At 34.0% G+C, this 26765-nt stretch overlaps 5 protein-coding genes across 7 annotated transcripts in view; 2 read left to right on the plus strand and 3 right to left on the minus strand.

Annotated features, from left to right (window-relative positions):
• Positions 1-11020, minus strand: part of LOC128883576 (uncharacterized) — a 15384-nt gene extending 4364 nt beyond the window's left edge. Inside the window, exons 1-21 of the mRNA XM_054136100.1 lie at positions 9904-11020; positions 9329-9807; positions 8926-8996; positions 8792-8861; positions 8652-8745; positions 8376-8594; positions 7919-8319; positions 7527-7863; positions 7164-7259; positions 6868-7097; positions 6646-6805; positions 6463-6600; positions 3768-6404; positions 3555-3704; positions 3390-3500; positions 3033-3313; positions 2606-2952; positions 2294-2414; positions 2194-2239; positions 1640-2143; positions 7-1585 (exon numbers count right to left, since the gene is read on the minus strand). Coding sequence (XP_053992075.1) covers positions 7-1585; positions 1640-2143; positions 2194-2239; positions 2294-2414; positions 2606-2952; positions 3033-3313; positions 3390-3500; positions 3555-3704; positions 3768-6404; positions 6463-6600; positions 6646-6805; positions 6868-7097; positions 7164-7259; positions 7527-7863; positions 7919-8319; positions 8376-8594; positions 8652-8745; positions 8792-8861; positions 8926-8996; positions 9329-9394 — 7658 coding nt within the window. The 5' untranslated portion in view covers positions 9395-9807; positions 9904-11020. The remainder of the gene's footprint in view (positions 1-6; positions 1586-1639; positions 2144-2193; positions 2240-2293; positions 2415-2605; positions 2953-3032; positions 3314-3389; positions 3501-3554; positions 3705-3767; positions 6405-6462; positions 6601-6645; positions 6806-6867; positions 7098-7163; positions 7260-7526; positions 7864-7918; positions 8320-8375; positions 8595-8651; positions 8746-8791; positions 8862-8925; positions 8997-9328; positions 9808-9903) is intronic.
• A 116-nt stretch (positions 11021-11136) lies between these two features.
• On the plus strand, positions 11137-12394 carry LOC128883487 (uncharacterized). Its single transcript, XM_054135894.1, has 4 exons — positions 11137-11228; positions 11509-11581; positions 11677-11780; positions 11827-12394. Exons 2-4 carry the CDS (start codon positions 11558-11560, stop codon positions 12140-12142), a joined length of 444 nt encoding a protein of 147 aa, XP_053991869.1. The 5' UTR covers positions 11137-11228; positions 11509-11557; the 3' UTR covers positions 12143-12394.
• Positions 12395-12525: 131 nt separating this feature from the next.
• On the plus strand, positions 12526-17806 carry LOC128883485 (uncharacterized). Of its 2 annotated transcripts, XM_054135891.1 has the most exons (20): positions 12526-13337; positions 13393-13462; positions 13517-13983; positions 14052-14134; positions 14223-14418; positions 14469-14535; positions 14595-14687; positions 14736-15005; positions 15318-15461; positions 15520-15720; positions 15773-15889; positions 15949-16052; positions 16095-16160; positions 16213-16334; positions 16396-16467; positions 16519-16594; positions 16664-16762; positions 16813-17417; positions 17467-17615; positions 17664-17806. In XM_054135891.1, the coding sequence occupies exons 1-18, from the start codon at positions 12867-12869 to the stop codon at positions 17131-17133; spliced, it is 3039 nt and encodes a 1012-aa protein (XP_053991866.1). In that variant the 5' UTR covers positions 12526-12866; the 3' UTR covers positions 17134-17417; positions 17467-17615; positions 17664-17806. The 2 variants fall into 2 exon arrangements, with proteins under 2 accessions (XP_053991866.1, XP_053991865.1); XM_054135890.1 differs by having other exon boundaries at positions 16813-17615.
• A 2980-nt stretch (positions 17807-20786) lies between these two features.
• LOC128883486 (vesicle-trafficking protein SEC22b-like) lies at positions 20787-22215 on the minus strand. Its single transcript, XM_054135892.1, has 8 exons — positions 21934-22215; positions 21761-21863; positions 21617-21699; positions 21444-21546; positions 21301-21391; positions 21085-21231; positions 20986-21036; positions 20787-20928 (listed from the first exon to the last, which is right to left on the minus strand). The coding sequence occupies exons 2-8, from the start codon at positions 21851-21853 to the stop codon at positions 20822-20824; spliced, it is 675 nt and encodes a 224-aa protein (XP_053991867.1). The 5' UTR covers positions 21854-21863; positions 21934-22215; the 3' UTR covers positions 20787-20821.
• Positions 22216-22356: 141 nt separating this feature from the next.
• LOC128883233 (fibrillin-1-like) lies at positions 22357-26765 on the minus strand. Of its 2 annotated transcripts, XM_054135376.1 has the most exons (11): positions 26729-26755; positions 26623-26680; positions 26464-26568; positions 26348-26407; positions 25959-26038; positions 25808-25907; positions 25710-25759; positions 25241-25616; positions 24538-25195; positions 23621-24462; positions 22357-23554 (listed from the first exon to the last, which is right to left on the minus strand). In XM_054135376.1, the coding sequence occupies exons 2-11, from the start codon at positions 26654-26656 to the stop codon at positions 23166-23168; spliced, it is 2694 nt and encodes an 897-aa protein (XP_053991351.1). In that variant the 5' UTR covers positions 26657-26680; positions 26729-26755; the 3' UTR covers positions 22357-23165. The 2 variants fall into 2 exon arrangements, with proteins under 2 accessions (XP_053991351.1, XP_053991350.1); XM_054135375.1 differs by having other exon boundaries at positions 26464-26680; positions 26729-26765.

Below are 26765 nucleotides of genomic sequence, written 5' to 3' on the forward strand. Positions count from 1 at the left end.
TCTGGCGACTGTTCTATCTCTGTAACGTCGGTACCCTCTGGCGACTGTTCTATCTCTGTAACGTAAACTACATCGCCTAGTCGCTCGACGGCTGTCACGTCGACCACTTCTGGCCATTTCTTTTCTTTTTTCACATCCATCCTTTCTGGTGATTGGTCTACCCCTGTTACGTCGACAATGACTGGCAGCTGTTCTACGTCTGTTACGCCGGTCCCTTCTAGAGACTGTTCTATAGCTGTAACGTGGGTCCCTTCTTGCAACTGTTCTATGTCTGTTACGTCGGTAATTTCTATCGACTGTTCCCTCTCTGTAACGTGGGTCCCTACTGGCCACTGTTCTATCTCTGTAACGTCGGTACCCTCTGGCGACTGTTCTATCTCTGTAACGTAAACTACATCGCCTAGTCGCTCGACGGCTGTCACGTCGACCACTTCTGGCCATTTCTTTTCTTTTTTCACATCGATCCTTTCTGGTGATTGGTCCACCTCGGTTACGTCGACAACATCTGCGCGTCGCTCTACTCCTGTTACGTCCACCACTTGTAGCAATCGCTCTACTTCTGTTATGTTCACCGTGTCTGGCCGTTGCTCTACATCAGCTGAATCGATATGTTTTCCTAATTGCTGTTGGGCTTTTTTGTCCTTAACGTCTGGTGATTTGACCAGCTCTGGTAATTGTATACCTTCTATTGGGTCCGGTGCAAGTGATACGTAGAACTTTTGATTAGGGGAATAAGTTGTTTCCTTGTTTCCAACCGCAGATTTTGTGTCAGGCGAAAGCGTTATTGTATCAACATACGGGTTTTTTTTTTTCATTTTTTCAGTATCCGAATTGACGGAATAAAGCGTATTTCGAAAAAAACTGTTTAAAGACCTTGTTAGCTTAGAATCCAATCCTCTTAACTCAAGGGACTTTCTTGATTTTATGGTTTCCATTGAAGAAATCTTTTTAAATGGCACTGTTGCAGATTTCTCAATCCCGTTCTTTTTTTTTCTTTTTAAAAAAAGTAACTTTAACCTTAAGTGTTCCTTTTGAGCATCGACATTTGGTGTTAAGTTGTCAGTTTTTGAGCATTCCTCAGACTTATACAAGATTGGAAGGGAATTGGTTTTTAAATTCTCGCTAGCTAAGTTACTTATATCTTTGCTTTGATCAGTTTCGCTCTCACATATTTGTTTTAAATAATTTCTTTCTGCTATGTCAACACTATTTCTTAAATTTTTTTTCATAATACTTTGTAAATTTTCGTCAACTGCTGCAGATTTGTTCCTTTCCTTAAAGTTTAATTTTTGATTATTCAAGTGGTTTCCTGCATTTTTAATTTCAAAACTAGAACATTCGTTATCATTAGTTTCCTTAAATTCAAAAGTTCCCGCTATTAGTTTCCTTTGTGGAACAGAAAACAGTCTACAGTCTGACGTTTTAGCGGAAATTAAATCGCAATGCTTGGGTGCATCCAATTCCTTGATATTTCTAGTAATTAATGTTTCATCTTTTTCCTTTAGTAAGCCTTTGGATGGTGCTTGACTATTTGTTATAAATTCGAAATTATTTGAGATATGTGGTGAGATACTACTTATATTGTCTGGTAATGACAAGCGATTGAGATAAAAATCAGACGAAGTAACGTTAAAAATACCGTAGCTACCTCCTCTAAGATAGTTCGTTTGCTTACTTCCTAGCGATTCGGAAGGCTTGCAAAGCGAAGTATCAGAGACGGGTCTCTTGTGGTACATTAAAGTTTCTAGTCCTACTTTTTTTACGATACTGTGATCGCTATTCTGAGTCTTCTTATTATTCCAAGGCCTTTCTGCTTGAAGTTCAAATTTTCTCAAAGAGTACCGATTGTCCACTTGGGATAAATCCGTTCCAATCAAATTTATGCTACACGCTGTTTTCAAGTTGCGATTAAGTTTTTTACTGTCCCATTTCCCTTCCGCTTTCTCATTCGATTGCCCTGCTGCACTCTTTTGAAGGCTGTTTGTGGAAAACGTCTTTATGTGGTGGTTAAATGTCGATCTCAATGATTTCCAAGCCGTCACTCGTTTTGTGTAAGCATTCTTTGTTTTTCCCACTTTCTTCGTATCTGACGTTTTTAATTGCTGTGCTTCAAAATTATATGTCTTTAGACAAACAGATTTATCTGCATTTATTAACCACAATAAAAATATTTAATTGTTACAGATTACTTACCAAATGGCGTCCTATTTAGTGTAGATGAGGAACTTGTACTACGAGACTTTGGAAAAATTAATTGTAGGTTTAAAGGCATGCTTTGAGATAATTGACGTACCAGTGCACAGTTTTTTTTTAAGAAATGCTTCAACATCTCCGTTTTCCGCGACTCCACTTCACTTGTCCTTTGAGATTCATTGAATTCCTTGTTTTCCTTTCTTTTTTTCATATTGACTGTTCTGTTATACACAACAAGTTTAAATGAGAAGTGATGGCGACGTGGTAGAATTGCGACATTATAAGAAGGTTTTTTCTATATAGACTAGATCACTATGTGAACAATAACGACGTTTTCCTCAATCACATTATGTTACAGTAAAAAATTCATAAAATGTTTTTGTTCAGCTTTTTATTATTTTTATTTTCTAACCTAGTGGTGTTCGACTGTCCCTCTTGAATTAAGTTTTTTATGGATGAATTTACACTCACACAGAAAGTTGAGTGACTTCTACATATGCTTTTGTTTAAATGATAATGTGGGGTTTTAAAATTTGCTGTTTTCTGGTTGAAATGAAATGTTCTGGATGAACTTTCACTAAAGACGTTTTCTTTTGAATCATCTTTCATTTTAAAAGCATCATTCAAATCTTTTTTTAAAGCAATGTTTTTGATTTTAGTCTGAGGTTCAGAAAATGTTTGTTTTTCACATCCTTGAGACACTTTTTCATCCGAGATATCCGCTAGCTGACCTTTTGTTCCTGTTGACCACTCAACCGTCTGAAAGAAGGAAGGTTTGAAAAACAACAGAAATAGCATAGCATTGAACATTAATATAGTACTATAGCAGGCAACACTACCTGGATATACGAAGGATCTTGTAGACAACCATAAACTATAGTTTGACCAGGTGACTTGGTAAAATGATGCGTTACGTTTTTTGTACAAACTAAATTTAAATAACCAAAGTCTTTAACGAACGGAGCTGATAGGTGTCTTTTTTTTATATTAACTTGGGATAAAATGCTGTTCGTTTGAAGTTCCTGTGTGTGTCTTTTCGTCAAATGTAAGCATGGAGATTCGTCTTGTTCGTATTCCACTGGTATCACTTTCTTTTTTTTATAGTCATATGCGGTGCAAGCTTCGCATGAAAAAGTGTAATTAACAAGGGAAAAGTTTATAATCTAATGCACTAAGCAATTATTTTTTGATCTTACCCATATCATTAGTATTATTATAATTTCTGGACATGTCCATCACTTTACTTGAAAGCGGTTCATGGAATTTTAACTTAAAAGACCCATTCGATTCATTAGTACCTTTATCTTCTAGTATTTTAAACAGTAAGGTTTTTCTCGTCTGTGTTACAAATAAATGTTTACCTGGTAATAACAAAACGGGTTCAAAATTTTGCGAAACATTATTCTTGTTTTTTGTTTCTGTTAAATTTAATCCTGAACTTTGTGCTTGCTTTAAATCATCGACCCGATGATTTCTTAGCGTTTTTAAATAAAATTTACTGTCTTGATTTTCTGCACCCCGCATTTCATATTATGAAAAATTTGACTCACTTCAACTTTTATTAAAATCATTACTTATATTCGTCACTTTTTTTCGGATATCAGTGCTCGATGGATTTTCATCAACGGCATCAGTAGAATTTATACCAGAGTAGTCTGATGAGCCGCATTTCTGTGTGTCTTCTACTGTACAAAAAATATTTGTTTTCCCCATATCAAAGCAAGAAGCATCATCCCAAAATTTAGATGATGAGCGCTGTTCGGCTGCCGTAGTGAACTGATGCTGTTTCGCTTTCAACATGTTTTCTCCCCTAGGTATCTCCCTAAAATCTATCGTCCCACGCACTTGTAAACCACTGACCTTAGTGTTTTTATCTTGTTTGATATTTGTAGCTTTCAATTTAAATTTGGTTTCAATCGGCAGTAATGAAGATGATATTGTAGATACATATAGAGCCTTCTCTTTTGTGTTAGGGTGGGGGGGACCAATGTCGGTTTTCCGTGAAGTGTTTCTTTTGTCTTGGTGCAGAACAAGAGCAGTGACTTTGTTATTATGTTTAACTTTCTTAGTTTTAGAAACATCTAACTTGGATAAGGAGTTAACTAGCGCATCTGATTTCGACTGTTTCCTTTCTAATTTTTTTTTGTTGCTTGTATGCTTTTGCCGTATGTTTGAACGGTAAGTGCCCCGGACATTTTTTCTATTCAAAACCTCTTTTCCAACGTTAACTTTGCCCACCATTTCAACGGCACTCTGCGAAGTCAACGAAATTGATGAAGTTGATTTGATCAATGTTCCGGCTTCATTTTCATTAACACCCCTTTTTTGATACATTACTGGTGACTTATAGACTTGGTGCCTTGCGTTCGAATACGACTTTCTTTTGTTTTTGAGGTTTTCATTGAATAACGTTTTCGTTTTATTGTTCTTTTTCAATAAACCTTTATGCTTTAACACAGTCTTATTTTTGTCAAGTGACTCCAACATTTCCTCATTGAAAAGTGTATTTGGTGGAATTTTTTTGAATGTGTTCTCTACTGGGTGATCATGACTCACCATGTTGGGGTCAAAATTGAGTTTTTTTAAAGCAGAACTCTTAACATCAATCTTTCTCTTCTTTCTAGTCTTTTTGATCTTTGATGATTTTATTAAATTATTCGGGTCAGGGTCTGGCGAAGTACTATTGATATGAGTAAGTGAAGTAGCTTTTATTGTTTTTTTTTTATTAAAGGGCTTTGCTGCAACTTTTTTAAAAAATTCCTTACGTGTGACGAAAGGCTCAGAATTTTTTTCAACTCTCCCTTCATATTTTTGTGCATTACCCCGAATTTTCCTTTTTAAAAGAATTCTGGTACTTTGCTTGTCATTTTTAACTTGGTTTTTTAGAGGGGTAGACATTAACCAGTCGACATTCGTCAGACTCTTCGACTCCTCATGGCTAGACCCTTTGTGTTCAATAAGTTTGGATAGGTGTTGGGCCTCATACGATTTTCGTGCATTTTCATGGTTTGTATCAGGAATAATCATTTTTTCGGGGTCTTGGTATACAGGAAAACCATCATAATCTTTTGTTTCTTGTTCAGAGGTCTGACGAGTATGTTGTGATGCTAATTTATGATTATTTTTGGCTACTAAAGGTGTACTATTTTTTTTGTCCGTATTGTTTTGTATAGTTCTTAATTTTTTTCTCTTAAACCTGTGATGCACTGTCTTCGATTGCTCTGCGCATAGTTGATTACTGCCATGGACGGGCGAGAGTTCCTCGATGGGTTGTATGCACACGTTATAGTTCACTGACCTTTCTTTTTCTTTGCTAGACAAAATATTATCAACATTTGAAAAAAAAGGTTTAGATTGTCTTTTATAGTTTTCCATAAAAAAACCTGATTTGGGATACATTATAAATATAAAAGAATCCTTCATTACTTCGTACGACATTCGACGATCTACTAATTTAAACTCGGTATTGTTAACATCATTACTTTGTTTGTTTTTGGATTCTTGGATTTTTAAATCATTTGGTACACTTTCCATTATGTCGCCAATGTTGTCCTTTAACGCACGCTGCTTGGCTGACTGGGAAACCATAGCTCGATTCAAATTCCTATTCGAGTTTGGTGTAACCCGTTTTTCCACATACATTGGATGAAATTCAAAATGTAGCTTTGAAACAACCTCTACCGGAATTAAACCTGCTTCTTTATAACGATTCATAGAGGTTATAGAATATTCAGGAACCCTAGAAAATTCTTTCTTTTCTTTTGTTATTTCTTGAAAATGATTTTGAACTTGTTTTTCTCCGTTGACGCGAATTCGCAAAGCATTACGAGAGTCTTCAACTTTTGAATGGAATGTCTCATGACCGACTACACCTTTTTCTAACATGTTTTGTTGCTCAGTTTTATTGTTCACCGTTTTTTTTTCAGAATTCTTTAGCGATTCAGGATCCTTTAATGATGAAAAATACGGTGCCTTAAGCATTTCGTTATGGTGATGAGTTAAATGCTTATCCTTCAATTGTGACTTATTACTAATTAGCTTCTTTAATAGGTTTCTGATCCCAAACGTGGTATTGAATACAATTGGAAACAAGGCACTTGTTATAGGAAGCCTTCCGTTTTTGTTGTTAATGACACTTTTTTTCTGACTTTGATTGCTTGATTTTCCATTTGTTAAACTGGGACTCATTCCTATATTATGATTCAAGGAATCTATATTAATGAGAAATATCTTCAAAGGCTTAAAAAAAATAGATTTTTTTTCCATTACCTTGAGCAATTTCGACGTTAGTTGTATTATGTGAATCTTTGTCCCAATAAGGATAGTTTAATGGACGATACAATCGTTGTGAAGTAACGTCGGACGTTTTATTTTGGTCATTCATCTTGCTTTGATTGGTACATTGCTCTAGAATATATAAGAAATGACTAAAATTTTGTTCACATTTAGTACCTTGGTTATCTTTGGTGCTTAAGGAGACTTTAGGTGGTTTGTTTGAAAGATTGGTTGACCAATTAAATTTCTCAGATTGTCTATGAAAAGTTGTATTCAATTGATCACTTCTAATATGGATAGATTTTTTAGTATTCAAACGATTTTTACTATTCAAGGACTGTATGTCATCGCACATACTATTACAGTACAAAATTTTTGCAGAGTAGTCTTATGATGTACCTCATTCTTGTTAAGAGGTAATAGTATCAATGATTTTTTTCTTCCTTTTTTAAGTTCGATTCCAGGTTGCAGTGTATTTGGCCTTTTAAAGAAAAAAGAGGGTGAACCCGGCGAATTTTTTGAACTGTTAGAGACCACTTTATTTTTGTTATTAAACATGCTATAAGAATGTTTGAAATCCTTTGAATTATTTTTTTTTTCATAGTTTTCAACAAGGTGATTTGAAATGTCTACAAAAATAATACAAACTATAAGTTTTTTGTTCTCTCAAAAACCAAAAGAAATTTTCACACAACCTTTGTGATCGTAATCTTGCTTTGCCAGTTTCGGCAAAGTAATGGCCGCTGCTTTTCGCTTCATTGAAGAAATATGTTCCGCAAAGGACTCGCTACCTATAGTAAAATCACTGGTCAATCAAATTTGAACACTAATGATACAATACGACATAAAAACCAAATGAATTTCATTTTCGATAGTTTGCATTTTTAGATAGGCGACAACAAGAGATTTTCGTTTAATCTAATGTCGAGTAGAACATGCGTTGCTTTATTTTTAAAAAGTAAGAGTCCGTTTATTTGTGGTTCACGAATAAAAAAGTTTCATGTAGAATGTTTCCATACAAGCTTGGTGTGAACATACTAAAAACAGTTGTTTATTACCTGCCAGCCGATTCCTACTCCAGTTGACTATATTAAACTTGAGAAGAAGAGATTTTAAAGAATTCCCTACGTTTGATTTTGGTGGTCTTTTCTGTGTTACTAAGGAACATGATTCTTTCGTTGAATATAAAGGTGTCTGTGATTTAGAATCAGCATCTGTTTTCAAGTTCACGGAACCGCTGCTTGACCGCCTTTGCGACATCAAATCGTTTTGTGTCTTATCTCCAATGTTCTGGTGTATTTTACCTTCCCCTTCTTCATTATGCATTTGGAAATCATCGATTCCATAATCATTGGCCAATGTTTGTTTTTTTGAACCACGATTGAAATCTTGCACCTGAAGGTTTACACCAATTCGAAACAGTTTATATTTTTTTGCCGATAACGTGTACATGTTGTATAGATATCTCATTCACTGAATCGTCCTGATCGCTTTTAGAAATAATTGACGCAACGTACGGATAACAATAGCTGTACTTTTCACCAGAAAGCAGCTTATTTATTTTTCCTGCTGTCAAACGTCTCTGGTATCTATGTAATAAAGTTTCAATTTGCTCCTCGCAATTCTTTTTTAAATTCGCGTAATTTTTTTCATAAGTGTCGCGAAACCATTTTGGCAACCTTTTGTCAAAATGAGATACTTTTGCATTGCCGGGTGTGTAGGGTTCAGCTACGTCAGAGGCTATTGAATAACATAATCCATTAATATCTTTACAGTATTGAAAAGGCAAATATTTCAGAAATAGGAACCTTTGACGGTTATTGCGACGTTTAAGCCGTTTAAGAAATTGATCTGCACAACACGGTTTTTTAAACTGCTTAATTGACATCTAGTATGCCGCATCTAACTTTTTGAAGGGAATTCAGGTAGAGGATGGAGCATTGTGGTTATATCATTCAATGGTATCTTTATAATTTCTGCTACATTTGCTTTCAAAATCTTTCTCTTTTTTTTTACTCCACTTTTTTTAGATTTTTTAAAACATAAATTTAAAGGATAATCCAGTTTAACTCGCGATAGTTCCACTAAAAGTAATTTTAAATGATCTTTGAGTGTTTGGGAAATATCTGAAAACATTCATAAAAAAGAAAAAATACTATTTTTTGCAATTCTTTAGAACGAACATAGATAAACGAGTCCTTCGCTTGAAAGACATTCTTTAATGGTTTTTTTCGTTTTTTCAAGGTCCAATAAAAATTTAGGAGGTTGACCCGTTTTCTACGTGTTTAATCATTTTTTTTTTCATGAAAAGCATTTTACTTACCGCAGCTTTCAAGAATTTCAAACATATTTTCACGAGAAACGTTATATATTTTTTAATATTGATTAAAGAACTATAACGAAAATAGTTTAAAAAAAAACTGTTTTTCCCCCATTGAATTAACCCATTCAGCTTACTTTGGATGTTGAACTGCATACGCTTTTTTACGTTTACACAAATAATGAATTCTTACGCATAACTCTTGAACCTTAAGAAAATAAAAAAAACAATTAAAAAATCAAGCTTGATATGAGTACATTTTTTTGTACTTTAGTATCCATATATCTATAACAAAAGACTATACTAATAACAACTTAAAAAAAAAAAAAATCTTCTTTATAATTCCAGTGAAAACACTAAGCTTTGCTGGTTTTTGTTACCTATCTTTCTATTCACAATATATAGAAACCATGTGAGACTCAAATTTCTAACTATAACATAACTTAGTTTTTTTTTTTCTTAAATTGCTATCAAGGCTAGTGGATATAGAGCATTTTTTAAACTTTTTCAAAGAGCAACCATTCTGCAACATGGACTCACCTCTAACGCTTTTGATAATCCAAAACTACTGAAGGAATTCATAACTAAATTAGATAGTTCACTCATGATTTTTTTTTTTTTTGAGTAGGTGTCGAAATATTTGTCCTAAATCAATGTAAAACGCTTTGACATTTTTATTTGAATTCATAGAACATAATTGCCACTATAAGAAACGTTATTTGCTGTCAACCCAATTCTGAGCAATCTGTAGCAATATTCAAATGATCCCTGAGATATATCGCTTGTGACTGTATTTTTCTTGTGACTACCTCTGATTATTTTGTACTGCTTAAATTTGTGTTTTTTTGAATTTACAAGTCATGATAAATTTGGAAAAAGATTTCAATAATTCAATTACTTTTTTCTTCTACGTCTTGTTTAACGTAAATCAGAGTTTATTTAAGACCGCATCCGCTGCTAAAAAGAGAAAACAATTAACTCAATGTTATAATCGCTCGACAATTTTTGAATTTTAATATCTGAAAAAAAAAAGCATTTTATTAAATCCAGACGCGCATTCAAAAAAAAAACGATCAATATTAACGATTAACCTTATTATTGAATAAATAACCCACTTTTTCATTAAAAGCTGTAATCTTCTTAAAACCGTTACGACGCTTCTTATAAAAATAAATGTCTGCTTTTATGAAGACTCGAAATTACCGAGAACATGCTACCGTAAATTTGCTTTTGCACGTTTTCAATTTTTCTTTTGAAATAATTAGTTTTTTTTATACTAAAGTATAAGGGACGTCCTTCCGTAGCTAAAACGAAAACTATATGTTTTTACATGAATCCTTCTATGTACGAACGCACACAAAATTTTGTCTTATTATTTCACGCATTAAACATAGCATTGTGTGACTGGAAACGACATAAATAAATTCATTTAAGAATAAACAAATGGACTGTGTAACTTTTTTTTCATAACATCTTCAAAAAAACTGCACTAATAATAACTGATTTAAATGCCTTATATTATTCTAATCTATCATTGCCTTCCATCTAGTTGCTTTAAATAAATAAAAAATGCCTTTTATGCAAGTTCGACTTTTTAATATAATATGTTCATTCATTTCAGTTTATCATTTTTTTTCAAAAAAAAGATATGGCTTTTTTGATAAAAGGAAGCAATCCGCATTTCACGTTATGCTATCTTTCTATTTAAATGTGCAAAGAAAAGCATCCACAAAAGTTAAGATTATTTCAGTGCGTCTTGTAAAGATCATATAAATGAAGATGTCTATTAAAAAAGTAATTTATGTATTAAAGTATTTCTTTTCTACAATTATTGATAAGAAAAAAATTTCTTAGAAGGAAAAGACAAACGAAACAAATTGCAAGTGAAATTATTTCGAGTGTCAATATATTTGCATGCAAATTCAACACAATAGAAAAGAAAATCATTCCCGTGCACTACTGACTAACCAATGGTTCAGTTTTATAGAAGGATTTAAATCCTTATTTGTGTCAGTTTCTAAGAAAAAGCATTTGAATTGTTAAACAAATTCAAAATTATGTTATCACAAATACTTGATAACAGTATACGTGACTATGTGTGTTTTTTATTGCACTAGTCAGAGAGAGATTGTTTGGTATCACGCATTCATTTAAAGGCACTTAAAATAAGAAAACGTAGTAAATTACTTTTCAAATATAAAAAAAATAGTAGGGTCTTCTAGTCAATTCTGTAAAAATTGGGCAGACACAAGGCTTAACAATAAAAAAGAATAAATGACAACACTTATTTATCGATGAAGCATACAAATCTGTTTTATCAGTTTGGGATACACACGAAACAAATTTCTGCACATTTTAAAACTTGTTAAGAAGAAAGTCATTTCTTTTTTCCAGCTTGTGTAAGAGTACTGAAAGGTTTTTAATCTTCAAACAATCGAAGGTAATAATTTTAGTTTGATAGTTTTTGAATGGACGTGAAAAATACATACTAGTAATTAAAATAAGATAACCGGTAGAACAAGCATTGATTCCTTGTTACCATTTTAATGACTTTCATAGAACAACCGTATAGTTTTCTCCTATAATTTTTAGTAGTATTCTTAGAGCACAACTATAAGCGTTTAATTACACTGGTGATTCCGAATGGTTTCTAGTGTAAATTGTATCCATTTCATTCTTATCGAGTCCTAACATAATGTATCATTTGTTCTATATTGTAGAATCCCGTTCTTTGTTCACTTCAATCTTTTATCAAACATATAAAGTCATATGGCTTTAAAACGTATAAATAAGGTAGGAAACAATCGTTTTGTTGTATAAGGAATAAAATGGATATAAAGTCAAGTTATTTTTCCGCATTTTCGATGCTTCACTCATTCTTTTTTTAGGAGCTAGCTGATCTAACTCGTGATCCACCTACAAATTGTTCTGCAGGTCCGGTTGGTGATGATCTCTTTCATTGGCAGGCCACAATAATGGGTCCAGAAGGAAGGTAAAAGCAATATTTTTTGTACTTTATTAATGTTGTATTTGTCTAGTCCATATGCGGGTGGCGTTTTTTTTTTAAACATTCATTTTCCCAGTGATTATCCTTTTAAACCTCCCAAAGTGAATTTTACAACGAAAATATATCACTGTAACATCAATTCTGGAGGGGCTATTTGCCTGGATATCTTGAAAGATCAATGGAGTCCAGCATTAACCATATCAAAGGTTTTACTATCTATTTCTTCACTTTTGACTGACCCCAATCCTGATGATCCTTTGGTACCTGAGGCAGCTCACGTACATAGAACAGATCCCGATCGTTATAGACAAACAGCAATTGAATGGACAAATAAATATGCCACATAGTTAGTTCTTTAAAACAACTTTCTTCTTTTTTAAAATTTCTTTGTTGAGTTGTCAACAAACCCTTTCTGCTTTCGATAAAATGTTTTCAGTTTCAAAAAAGTAGTCGTAAATATTCTGCACTGATAGTTATTGCTTTAATCAACATCACAGGCATGTTAATGTAACAAGATTCAATGTATTGAGAAAACATATTCTTACGCTTTCTCTTTTTATTAAACTTGCAAAAAAAAATCAGTGAAATAATACGAGACATTTCTATAATAAGAAGATTTCAATATTATCAAGATTTGTACAAGTCAAGGGTGTCATATTTTCTAATTTTTCTCCTGCTATATGAAATTAAGTTCAATCTTATCTAAGTTTTATCTAGTCTTTGAAATATTGTTAAACGTAAAAAGTCCACTTTTTAATTAAAATCAAAAAATGTCTCTTCCTTGATCCTAATTCTTGAAAAGTGTAGTGTGTTTTTTGTACTATATGCGCTTCCAATGATCATATTTTTGCTAGAACATTATACTAACTTGTTAGCTACAAGCTGATAATGACACATTTTGAAATATAATATAAAATTGTTATGCTAATTCTATTTCAAATAAGTTATCAAAATCGCTTCAATAACGTTTTTAGTAAATTTACCTATTTCTGAAAGCACATCCGACTCAGAGGGGAAAAATGTCTGCGACTTATTTGATGTGATCTATGGAATAAATTTTAACTATTTCAGATGACATCGCGTTCTAAAGTATCTAATGCACTGTTAAGTGTTTTAGGGTTTACCGACAGGGAGTTAGTCGAGTTTGTGTTTCATGGAGTGAATAAATCAAAGGAATGTGGTGAAAACGTAGAAAACTTTTTACAAGAAAAGTGTAATTTTTCAATTGAAATATCTCAAAAGCTGAAAGAGGCACTAAGCGTGAATTATTCTAACACGGGAAACGTAGATGACTATAGAAAAGAAGCTAAACGTATACGTTCAGATACGCCCATTTATGAAGACAAAACGGAAACGAAACCGGAATCAAGTGAATCCAAGATAAATCATAACATGGAGAAAGAAATATCAAAACATTCACATAAAGCTTCAGATCATGAGGAAAATAACCCAATTTTGAATGATTCTGTATTTGCTGCCAAAGCTGGACGATTTGAACAAAAAAAAGAAGATCCTGTTTACATGGAGCAATTACGTGAAGAGGTTTTTTTGAATGTTTTCTTTTTTTCAACAAGAAACTAATATTCATTTTCATTAGGCAAGAAGAAGTTATTTGAAAAAACGTGAAGCAGAACAACTTGATCTATCAGAAAAACTTCTTTCTGATCGTACGTTTTTTTGAATACATTTTCTGTTAATCCTACCATATGCTTTTGTTTCAGGTGAATGGTTGTACAAGGGTTTGTCTTTTAACATATCCGAAGCGGAAAAACAAGATATGGAATTACAAAAAGAAACTCTCACGATTGCTAAAAAAGTTATTCAAGAACGTAAAACAAGGGGAGCATTAGACACGTATTTGATGCCAGAAAGCTACGATGATGCAACGGAAAAAAGATTAGCTGTACTTAAGCAAAAGTGGAAAGAAAGTTCTACTAGTGGAGTTTCAGCACCATCGTTTCTATCTGAACAGACAATACTTGAAGCGGACCGTGGTGTTGGGGCAACAGTCCCAACTATTTTTAAAGAAAAGCAAGCATTGGCTAATACAGGGAAAATGTATGGGTTCATGGATGACTCTGGCGCTGAAATCGAGTTTGAAGAAGGTGATTTATTGGCTGAACAACTTATAAAACAATCTGACTCGATTTACAATATGTCACAAAGTGAACGAGATCAAAAAGCGTTGGTAAAGCATTCTTTTTTTTTTTTAATTTACCCGTTATCAACCTTTGCTACCCTTTTTTGGGTTTTTAGGAAAAACGTAGAGGTCAAGCTCTCAACTTACAGGAAGAGCGTAAAAAATTGCCTGTGTCTAACTTTCGTCGTGAATTACTCAAGTAATACTTGTTATCTTTTTTTTTCACTCTTTCGCCAGTTAATATAGTCGCAATGGCAATTGTCTTTTCTTCTTTTTTTCTTCTTTAGATCAATTCGGCGGTATCCTGTGCTGATTGTAGTTGGTGAAACTGGTAGCGGAAAAACTACGCAGATTCCACAGTATCTAATGGAAGTCGGATATGGAAAGTTAGGGAAAATCGGTTGTACGCAACCAAGAAGAGTTGCCGCCATGAGCGTTGCTTCTCGTGTGGCAACCGAATGTGGCACTAAACTTGGGCATGAAGTAATCGTATACGTTGTTATATTTTTAATTTATCAAGTTATGTTTAATAGGTTGGATACTCTATAAGATTCGAAGATTGTACTACTGATAAAACAATTATTAAATATATGACGGACGGTACCCATACGTGTTCTTTACACAACTAGTTGAGTATCTTCTCGTTAAATGAATATTAGGAATGCTTTTGCGTGAAATGATGAGTGAACCGGACTTATGTGAATATTCTGTAGTGATGATTGACGAAGCTCATGAGCGAACTTTGCACACAGGTGCCTCACCTTTTTGTGACATGAATAAAAACATTCTTGTTGTATTAGATGTTCTTTTTGGTCTTCTCAAAGATTTGTCACGGTTTCGTAAAACGGATTTCAGACTCATTATATCGTCTGCTACATTACAAGCTGAGAAATTTTCAGATTATTTTGATGGCGCTCCTATATTCAAAATTCCTGGTCGTCGCCACCCTGTAACAATTTATTACACAAAAGCTCCAGAAGCCAATTATTTAGACGCCACTGTTATTACCATTTTACAAATACATTTATCCCAGCCATTGAATTCAGGAGATATTTTAGCGTTTCTTCCAGGTGATTTTATACTTTCTCTATTTGTTTCCTTGCTTTTTTTCTTACATAACAATTCCTTTTTATATGTGATGCGTGGTATTGTTTGAATCATGATATGAATTATTAGAAAAGTACTTTAAAAACCAATTGACGTCAGATTCTCTTATAAATCGTCAATGTTGTATTATTTTGAAACATATGTGATATGTAACTATATGTGTTGCTTTTGTTATATTCAGCTGCATTTATTAAAAGCGTGCCTCACGTACGCTTTTATGAAAAATTTTACAGTTTGTTTTGAAGTTCATATCATGTCTTTATGGTGATTGTCAGGTCAACCAGAAATTGAAGAAGTACAAGAAGATTTAGAAAAAAGAATGCGAGGAAGAGGAACAAGTGCTGGAGAACTCATAGTTCTTCCAGTGTATAGTACACTACCGTCAGACCTTCAAGCGCGCATCTTTGAACCAACACCAGGTGAATCTTGATTTTCACTGATTTCATTTGCTATCTTCTACTCATTTTACATTTGTAGAGGATGCTCGTAAAGTAGTTTTGTCAACTAACATTGCGGAAACATCTATAACGATTGATAATATTGTTTATGTAATTGACCCCGGTTTCGTTAAACAAAATACTTTTAATCCAAAATCAGGCATGGAAGCTCTTGTTACGGTACCGTGTAGCAAAGCCGCTGTGAATCAGCGGGCAGGACGCGCTGGACGAGTGAAACCTGGTAATGCTATAGCGTGTTTTTGTAATTTTTAACACACTATCTTAACATAAAGGTAAATGCTTTCGCTTGTATACAAAATGGTCTTACGATAAAGAAATGGATGATTCCAATACACCAGAACTTCTTAGATCAAATCTTGGAAATGTTGTTCTTACATTAAAATGTTTAGGTAATATCTTTTCAACTAAAATTACTTATGAAAGGGAAAACGAAATTGTTTTATAAAAGGTATTGATGACCTTTTGAATTTTGATTTTATGGATTCCCCTTCGCCGGAAACATTAAAAAAATCCTTAGAACTTCTTTACGCTCTTGGAGCATTAAATCAAGAGGTGACACCTTTGAATCGAAACTCAATATATAATTCGTTTTAGGCAGAGCTAACAAGATTAGGAAGACGTATGGCAGAGCTACCAACCGATCCAATGTATAGCAAAATGGTAACAAACTCGCTAATTAACGTTTTGGCATTGTCTTTTTTGGTTTTTCAAGATTTTAGAAGCTGAAAATTATCAATGCGTTAGTGAATGTATCACCATAACAGCCATGTTGAGTGTAGGAAACTCCATTTTTTACCGACCCAAAGATAAACAACTGCATGCCGATAATGCCAGGTTGTTTTGAATTTATACATTCAAATACTAATAGTTTTTATCACTAATCAATTCAAATTAGGCGTAATTTTTTTCGCCCAGGAGGAGATCAATTAACACTTCTAAATGTTTACGAACAGTGGGAAGAATGCGAGTAAGTCATGTACATATCACATCCATTTTAGTAAAATGTCTTGCTTCCTAGTTACTCTATGGCTTGGTGTTATGAAAACTACATTCAATTCAAATCCATGCGGCGCGCTCGAGATGTGAGAGAACAGGTACCATCAGGATTTAAATTTTAAAATAAGAAATGTTCTTTGCAACTGACATACCTCTGCGATTCACAGATTTTAGAAATGCTAGATCGCATTGAGGTCAAATTATCATCTAATGGAGGCGACTCTGAAGCCATTCGCAAAGCTATCACAGCAGGATTCTTCACACAGGTGCAAAAAGAAAGAAAATGTTTTTATGAGACTTATTCGTTCATCTTTAGAGTGCACGTTTACATCATGATGGAAATTATACAACATTAAAATTTCCACACACTGTGTCAGTGCATCCTCAAAGCTCGCTTTTTGTTGAGTCAAAAACAGAAGATCGCGAGTCGTATTCCTACCAACAACGCAAAAATGAGTCGATTGTTCGTCCATTATTAGTTATTTACGCAGAACTTGTTTTGACAACCAAGGAGTATATGCGCAACTTAATAGAAGTTTATCCTGAATGGCTTGCTTCGGCAGCTCCGCATTTTTTTAAACCGGAAGAGCTCTTAACGGATTCGCGTAAAAAACAAAAAGAGCCTAGTAAAAAGTAAAATTTTAACACTAAAAATTAAAAAAAATGATCTTTTTTTTAAAAAAAAAAAATTGGTTTTATCTTAAAAGAAAACTGTGTCTATTTTTTTTCTAAAACTATGACAAAATTTGTAAATTTCTTCTTGGGGGTTAAATAAAAATTTAAGAGTCTTTTACTTAGTTCTAGCAATAAAAAAAATTCAATTATGTGTAAATGCAATAGTCTAGCTAAAATTCTGGCGCAGCAAAGTGTTATCAGGTAGAGAAAAAAAGAGATTAGTACAAAAATGACCAACTTAGTCAAGTAAAAAAACTTATTTTTTCTTCGTATTTCTCACGTTGTTTGTTTCAAGTGAGAATCAACAAGGTTGCATCAAGGGACTTGTTTTAGACCGCGCAATTGAAAAGTTTAAACGTTTTTTGCGAAAATGAGTTCAATCAGAGAAACCCGAGATTTATTTGTAACAATGAAGCGTGTGCATGAAGGCCTTCTGGTTGCCACGTACGTTTTGAATTGATTTATAAAATGTTTTCATTTCATCCTTCTTAGATCTCTCACAAACATTTCGTTCTTGAATAATAAACAAGACCAGTTATATCCTAGTTCCTTTCCATCCAGTTACTCTTCCGAAGGTGTGACGATATCGCAAGTATGTATAGGGCTATTAGAGGTTATTGGAAATGTTGATTCTCTTATTGAAAGCTCGGTCCAATCATTCGGCAGCTTATGCAAATTATACCAGCCACCTGAAACTGAACATGATGATTATGAAATTCTCCTACAAGATCTGGTACTTCATTATCCTCTCAATAATAAAGCAAAAGAAAAAACACAATCAAATAATTTTTGTGAGATACAATCGATTACTAAAAATACCAGCGAAAACATTGAAGTACTCGAGGAAGAAACAAGTTATAGTTTGAGTAGTTTCCTTGAAAAACGTAAGGAAGAAGATGTCGTAATGGTTTTAGTCAATGTTGTCGAAAGTTTATGGCTCATTCAATTCTTAATAAACACACTGTTAGGAATTACGCTTTCAGATTTAAAACAATTTGAGAAGCAAAAACACAATAAAATGTCGCAGAAAAAAAAAAAAAAAAAACCACAAAAAACTGCAGGTTTTTCAAAAAATGTTTTACAATTAGTAGCTTCCAAAAAAACTGAAGTTAAAACGTTATTTACTGCCGGACTTCCCAGGTGTCTTCGTATCCGGAGCGTTTTATATGCGTTACACACATGGTTACTTGCATGCATGAAAACAACGGACATGACTTTCCCGTTATTCCGTTCTGTCGAAAACAAACCACCTAGCTTTTTTGATCAAGCCGATCAATCGTCATTTGAGTTATCGTCATACCTTACGCAAATTGGTTTGGTTATTTTAGCAGAAGATATTTCTTGCGATTTTATTCGTTCAACAGCTTTAAGCGGTTTAGAATTACTATGCTTTTCGCAAGACGAATTTGGAATTGAACTTCTTCTAATAGGTTTAAGGAAAGCTCAACTCGATGGATCGTTTATTGGGGATATCAAGAAAATTCCCAAGACGGTGACACAGAATACGTCACCTGCAATAAAAAGCAAGCGAGTTTCTGGGTTTCGCTGTTCTATAGGAAAAAAGCAAATGGTTGGAGAAGAACTTTCTAAACTAGCAAATGACAATCAAGCGGTTTTTCTAGAAAACAATTTCGTTCCGACGTCTTACAGTTGTTCCCATTGTCAGACCCGTTGGTATAATGTGAAAAGAAATGATTTAACACCATCAAAGTGTTTGATTTGCGAGAAAAAAATCCTTCATGTTTCATCTTCAACAAATGATACATACAGTGAATACCTTACAGATTACGGATGGACTTCACCAACAGTTGTAACATTTTTCGTTTCCCCTTCTGACTATATGACTCATGAACTAGAAAACATCGGACCTCAATTATCATGCGTGATAACTTGTCTTAGACACCAACTCTCGTTTCAGCATTTATATGACATTTTTTTAAAACCATTGAATTCAGGCCTAAAACGTGACCCCACGCAATTGAAGCAGACGAATGAGACCATTCAAAAGACGCCGGAGCCACACTCAAAAAACATTACAGCTCAATTTAGCTTTCCTCCCCATGGGTAAGACCAAATAATTTGACTGTCGATATGTCAGCTTTCCATTCCTTATGCGGTATGAAAATGTGGTAGTTGGTTGCTACGAGTTCTTGAAGAGTCTAAAGATCCAGCTGTACGTCAAGGATCTTTCAATTTAATTTCACAAGTTTTAACATCACATGCATCGAATGTGCTGGTTGCAGAATGTAGGTTTTTTTTCTCAAGTTTAAACTTTTGTTTTTCGTGCTTAAATTTTTATTTCTTTAAGCTGTCTACGTGTTTTCGCACCTTCTTCAAATTGTTTTTACGATTAATTAGTAATTCTTCTGTTCACATGTAGTAAGATTTAAAGTTCATCTACCTATTTTTCGTGGGCTTTGGGATTCCGACTTTCAGGTAGTAGAATCCGCCATAAAAGTAAGGTTTCAATCAAGAATATTTCTTGTTCTATTGTTGTACTCTTTTTAGAGTATTGTGGCAGCTTCTAAATTAGCACCGTTGAAGGACGGAGCTGTTCATAGACTGGTAGCCTTTTTTTCTTCCACATCCCGCAAATTATGGTGAAAGTTTTCATTTTAATAAAAAAATGACAAATTCGTTTCTATTAGGAGTTTTATCTTTTTACGTTTTTTTGAGCCTTGTTATTATCACGACGCTTCAGCTATTAGGGTTTTGATTAAAGGAATAATTCAGGTTTTTTTGAGAGAATTTAATTCATTAAAACAAATTACCTTTCCCTTCTCTTATTTTGAATTATACCTACCCACTACTAATAATGTGTGGGAATGCATCAACTCTTTTTACCTAGAAAATACACAGGAAGCTAGTGACAATCTTCTAGTTTACAATACGCTGTCTTATTGGCTCGCTGCTTCTTTACGGTAATACATACAAAAATCTTATGCCACTCAAATTGGGCGCCAGACTTTTTTATATGTTAGGCCTTCGACATTCATCTCACTTTACCACAATTTCTCAGTTTTACGGGTTAGAGGAATTAAATAACTACGCATTACAGGATCTTTTGATCAGCAAGAATTTACAATGTTTTGATATAACAGCGGTGGCGTTACAGTCTTTGTGCGCAATCGGTTTCATGATCGGCTGCGCTTTGATTGATCAAACACTCCTTAAATTCAATACATGTTTTTGTTTAAAATGCTGGGAATTCTATGTTCGGAATCCCTGTACTCTTTTAGACTCCAAATATCGAGTCCAACTCTTTTATAAAACGGAATATACAAATGTTTAGCCACATCGCTCGGTAAATGCTGTCTAACCGTATATTGATTTTTTTTGCCGGGCATCCAACGCCTTTCTTTTCTTGGAAATGAACAACATAATATGTGTGACTGTACTAATCAAGCTATCTTCAGAGCCGGAAAAACAAGCAAATACCCTATTCCACTATAAATAAGCTTTCTTTTCTTTAATCCGAATGTTTTTCTATGACCTCTTTACGTTTGGTTTAAAAAGCACCATAATTCACATCTTTGGCGTTGCAACAAAACGAAATAGAAAATGACAACCTCGTAAACCATGAAGAAATTTTTTTTTATTGCAGCAATAAGAAAACGTATATTACTACATTCTTTTTTGTGTGTAGCAAATTACCAATTCAATTTTGCATAAATTAAAACGACTATTAATAAAACAAAAAGCGAAAAAAAAATAAGCTTTTCAATTAAGGTTTTCAAATTAATGTATTTCGCAGACCCTAAAGCAACAATACATAAAAATGCATAATGACAATTAATGTTTAATCGGTGCGTACGAGAGAATTTTGAGGATGTTAGCTTTAAATCATTGGCTTTTTTCCCGACAGCTAAGAAACCATTTATTAAAAGCAACATTAAAAAGACGCAATCATTACATTCTAAATTTTCTCCTCGTTCTAAAATGGTATCAACATTTTGCCGCATAATTGTCGTCACTTCTATTAAACTCTCATTTAGTTTCTGAAAAGCTTTATGGGACTGAGGATTTTCAAAGGTTTTCATCAAATGTTGAATTGTACGATCTAGTCATAAGATAAACCACAAAAAAGTACTTTGGATAACAATTAATGATTTTTTCCTGCCAATTTTACCAAAATGAATAAAATAATATGCCTTTTCTATTGTCTCAATAAGGGAGTTGTACTCTAATGATCGAGTACCAAAAGTTATTTGTAATTCTTGCTGCAACGTGAGGTCATAAGTATAACATTTGTAAAAACAAAGATAACATTACTTGAAAAGCTGTAGCCATTTCTTCTAAAAAAACAAAGACAGCTTTTTTACTAAAAGATAATTTTGTTAACACCATATATACTATTTTGTCTTGCACCATATAACTACATATATCAAACACATAAAAGTAAATTAAAGTTTGAAGACCATTTTTTTTATTTATTTGCGGCGTACTGGAAGCACATATTATTCGTTGTGTCAATGGTACAACGTGTTGGTGTTTCGGACCGCCCTAGGCTTTTAAGAATTTCTTTACCCTGAAATGCAAACATTTTGTAAAAAAACAAGTATTGTGTAACATAATTCAACTTTCTATACTTGTTGGTTATACGTTTTGGCAACGTTTTGTGTATCCCACGATTGACACAAAATAAGGCCATCGGATTTTCTGGCGACATATGCCACCTTCATTTCCGTTTAGCTGCAGTAGTATCAAGATTTGACAAGACCACCAGGTGAACTATAATTTAATTAAAAGCCTTGTATGGTACCGTTTTGAAAGAAAACCTTTTCTTCTACAGCAGCATATATTTTCTTGGGTCTTAAGGAAACCGGTTTATTCGTTTTGTATTTTGCGTTTGATCGACAATTAAAGAAATAAGTTTAATGATAAAGTACTAGAAAAAGAAAAGAATCTTTAATGGGGAAGAATTGTTGGATGCCTTTAATTTTTTATAAGACTTGTCAAATGGATTCAACTTTTTATTTCAATCATAAAACAAAAAAAAACATTTATGAGAAACAGAATTTAAAAATTAAATGTTATCAGAAGAAAAGAAAAATTAAATCTTTAGAAAAAATGACATAGGATCAAAATTTTAAAGATGTTTTCCTATTAACAATTTCACTGATCCTGAATTTTCCCTCTGAACACATATGTGCATTTAGTTGCTGATTGAGTAGCATAAGAGTAAAGTGTGTTATTGGTACTGATGTTTGATAAAACCAAAAATCATTTTCATAGTACTTCTTGAGTCATCTTCAAAATGACCTTGCAGTTCTTTACATAGTCCACTTTTCTATGTTGATTGTTAAAAGTCATCTATCTCTTTTCTTGGATTTGAGCTGTTACCGCGTTTCAAAGCGATGTTTGACATAGAATCAGAGTAAGTGTTTTTCCAACGACATTCTTTTTTTCTGCAATAAGTGGTGTGTCGTAAAACTATGTTTCTGAATAAACTTTTTTAAAAAATCTAAGAAAACTTCTCTTTATGAAAAATCAAGACAGTTTACCCGAATGCAACATACACGAAAATTAAAAAAAAAATTCTTTGAATGGTGAACAAAAGTATTTTACGTTAAGATGATTGGACTTCATGGTTATGGGGAAAATGGTGGCATTGAACTCATTCATAGGCCAAGTACCGCTTGGTTAGAGGACAGACTCCTCCAATTTAAAGGTCCCTCAACACAGCTTACTTGTTGAGCTATCCTTTGTAATTAGACGCAAAATCCATCGTAATTCAATGCTTTTCAAAACGTGTACCCTACAAAAATACATGGTACAGAAAACCACTGAAGTCTTTTTTTTGTTAATAATACTGAAAAACAATCCTGTTTTACTTTTGGACAACAAATAATTCAATAGCTAAAACAAGTAAAACTGTTTGAGTTATATAGAATGAAAAATGGAAACACGCTAACGAGTGAAAAACCAAATGTGTTTTCTGTTCTTTTTTAATAAAACATAACAATCCCATAGTGCAGGCTGGTAATCGAATTGTTATGAAGGACATAACCATCTTAACCTATAACGTTTCTTAGGTGCGCAAATGAAACTTCCTGGAGTATTGATACAACAAGGTTGCGTCATTGTACAACGAGATCGTTGAGCTGAGCGTTGTGCTTGAAATTCTTTGCACTCGTCAATATCTTCACATATAGCATTGCCACGTAAATCAGGAAGACTTTGCATTTCATTAAATGAAAGCAGTAAGAAAGGTGGAACAATAAGTGCCTGCGATCGAATTAAATTAACATGCGCCGCATGAGAAATATGTGAAGGCTGCAAAGTGTCTATTATATAATTTATTGATACGGGAGTGAAGTTGTGAAGTAAAACGCGATAACGTTCAGCCATGGTGCGCGTTAAAGTACGACCCAGTGATGTATCTAAAAAAATTGTTTACAAGCATAACGCGCGTTACCGGGCATTCATCGAGCAATGATCTTTCTCACCTTTTTCGTCAAGTGACCGTTGATGCTGTCTATGGAAAATGGAGACAGAACGAGAAATATTTGAAAGAGCTTCCGATGGTTTTAATGGTTTGCGTCCTAATAGAAAACTAGTGAGTGGTAACGCTGGTAGCTGACTGTTGAACGATATATCAGGTTGGACGACGGACTGTTCGTGTGAAACTTGAGCCGTGTTCCTTTCATTATTATTTTTTTTCCACCGATATCCGTCTGGGCATTGACAGGTGTAAAAACCTTCGCCGTTTCGACATTGAGTCGTTTCAGGACATAGTAAATTTTGTGTTAATAAACACTCGTCCAAATCAACACAAGCATCTGTCTGCAGCATAAGGTCTGAACGAATGATTTCCACGGCTTCATGAAGAATTTTTTGATTCTCGTGATTCATTGGTTTTTCATTTACAGAGTCCACCAAATGTAGTAAAGACGAGAATAATACACGATTTTTCGGTGTTAGTAAGTTAAAAATTGTATCAACATTGGATGTAAATGGCGAGAAATCTTTTGCGACATATCCTTTTGGACAGGCGCAAATGAAACTTCCAGGTAAATTAACACAAGCAGTTAAAAAGCCACACAAGGACAGTGAACATTCATCAATATCTTTGCACTTAGTAGGATCATCTGGATCCGTCAAATATCCATTCGGGCATGTACATTTATATGATCCTACTGTGTTTTCACAACCATATTGACACTGGCTGATTCCTTCAGCACACTCATCAATATCAATGCATTGCGCTACAATATGGCCTATGCCGACGGCATGTGACAACAAGGAAGATGCCTCGTGGGTGCTTTTCTCTTTATAGCCTGGGCCACATCTACAAAGGATTTATATGACGAGACTACGCAACAATTCACCCAAATCCCGCACATTTTCGCATTTTAAAACTAACCTACAAGCATAACTTCCTGGTAAATTAATACAAGACTCTCCAGAGCTTTTGTTGCATACGTCACCATTTGAGATCTGACATTCATTGACATCACGGCATAGTCCTATTTCTTTCAAAAATTCGTAACCCTCTAGACAAGCACATATATACGACCCAATTGTGTTTTTACATGAAGGACTTTCTGATAAAGCTTCATAGTGAGAGTTTGAAAAGCTTCCTAAAGGTATGATTCCATTTACGAAGCCAGGCTCTACCAATTTTTTGTTGTTTTTATGATGCACTGGAACACATATATCTTGTTCTTCGCACTCATTAATATCTTTACACGTAAGTTGCTGCATTAAATTTTGCCACCGTTCATAAAATGCATTATGAGCTAACGCTCCAAAAATTTTAATGGACGCTGTTGTTCTATAAAAAAGCTCTTCGCTCGGAATAATTTCATTCTCTAACGTAAAGCCTTTCAAACAAACACAAATGTACCCTCCTATAACGTTACGACAATTCTTGGATTGAACACCCTCAATTTTTGAATCACAAGCTATAGTTTTCGAGATTCTTTCTTGTCCTGTAGATGTCAATGAAACTACATGCAGTCCTTCTTCACATTCATTTATATCAATGCAGTGTGCTAGGTTGTGTTTATCGTTTTCATAACCTAAAGGCAACCATGACTTGCACTCGTATAAAAAAAGTAAATTACCGAGAGGACACCCGCAATAATAACCTTCCTCGACATCGACACACAGCTCAGGGTACTCACAAACTTCAAGAGTCGGTAACGCCTTTTGAGCTCGAGAACTTAAGCGAGCAGTCGAGTTTTGCTTTGAAAATTCCAGTTGATACGCCATGATTTCTTTCATAAGAAGACACTCATTGATTGGTTCGCAAGTAAAACCATCAGTTGAAAGCTCGTGTCCTTGAGGGCACTCACACTCATACGATCCTTGTGTGTTCAAACAAATATGAGAACACTTGTGACTTTTCTCTAAACACTCATCCACATCTAAGCATGAGTAATTATCCTTTCCAAGACGGTATCCTTTATAACAGCTACACGTATACCCAGGGATCGAATCCTGTAGGTTTCAAAAACAAAATTATTAAACAAGTGAGGATTCAAAAATACAGAATAAAAAGAAAACAGTACTGCAGTATCAAATGGAACGTACGTTGCACAAATGTTCACAAAGTGCTTCTCCGGTCTCGCACTCATTTATATCTACAAATAGTATCGTGATATCGTCAACCTATTTTTTTTTCAGTCTACTTGAGCAACCAGTGCCCCGTGTACGGCCATCACCAATATAACCAGGAAGACAGGAGCATTTCGGTACCGCTGTAACTATTGAGTCCAACGACATTGAAGGCTAAGGGGCATAACTGTAAGTTTTATTACAAATTTTGTTGCGCTTCCTTACGCGTTTAGCTGAACAGACTGCGTTACTGACGCATATAGTTGGAAATAAGCAACAAGTTCCGTGAACATGCGGGTCACAATCTTGAAAGTACACCATAAACACCATTTAAGAAAAATTTTGTGCGTATTGAAATTGTGAGATTAAGATACGAAAAAAATTGTTTGACAATCTCGTATATTTAAAATTTTAAATAAGGTTTAAAAGAAAATTCTGAAATTTTGGTATCATGTCTACTAGAATGCGTTAGTCGAAATTCAACTTTCTAGGCGACTAGTTACCAGCGTTTCTATTTGTGAACAAATAGTTAATGATAGGAGATAGATAAGAAACCATGTGATAGCAAACAAACAGTGTTTCTTTAGCGTGTTATTCGTTAACAGAATGCATACCCGCAATTTTTCCTACGACATCGTGTAATGAATAGGATACTGGCTCATTTTTTTCAGAGCCTACATACAAATAAACAATGCCGTTTCAGTTTTTGTAGAATACAAAAAACATATACTTTGTGGTTTTATTTCATACGGCATATAAGCTACTGGGTTTCTGGAATTACGATACGATCGTGCTGATTGAATCACCGTTCCAACACCATTTGCGATTTCCGCAGCTGCTAAAAATTTATCAAGAGATAAAGACACTTCACATGGAAATACATCCAAACTTAGTAGAAAAATAAAATGAAAAAGTATCTTCATCTAAAAAAAAATAGTCCGACTCTCCTAAATTATAATTTTTGACGGGGAAACATAAGGCAAAAACAAACTTACTTGAATTCGATGAAAACGTGTCGACTTGGTCAAGTCG

The sequence above is a fragment of the Hylaeus volcanicus genome, unplaced genomic scaffold (assembly GCF_026283585.1).
Source record: "Hylaeus volcanicus isolate JK05 unplaced genomic scaffold, UHH_iyHylVolc1.0_haploid 12221, whole genome shotgun sequence".
NCBI lineage: Eukaryota > Metazoa > Arthropoda > Insecta > Hymenoptera > Colletidae > Hylaeus > Hylaeus volcanicus.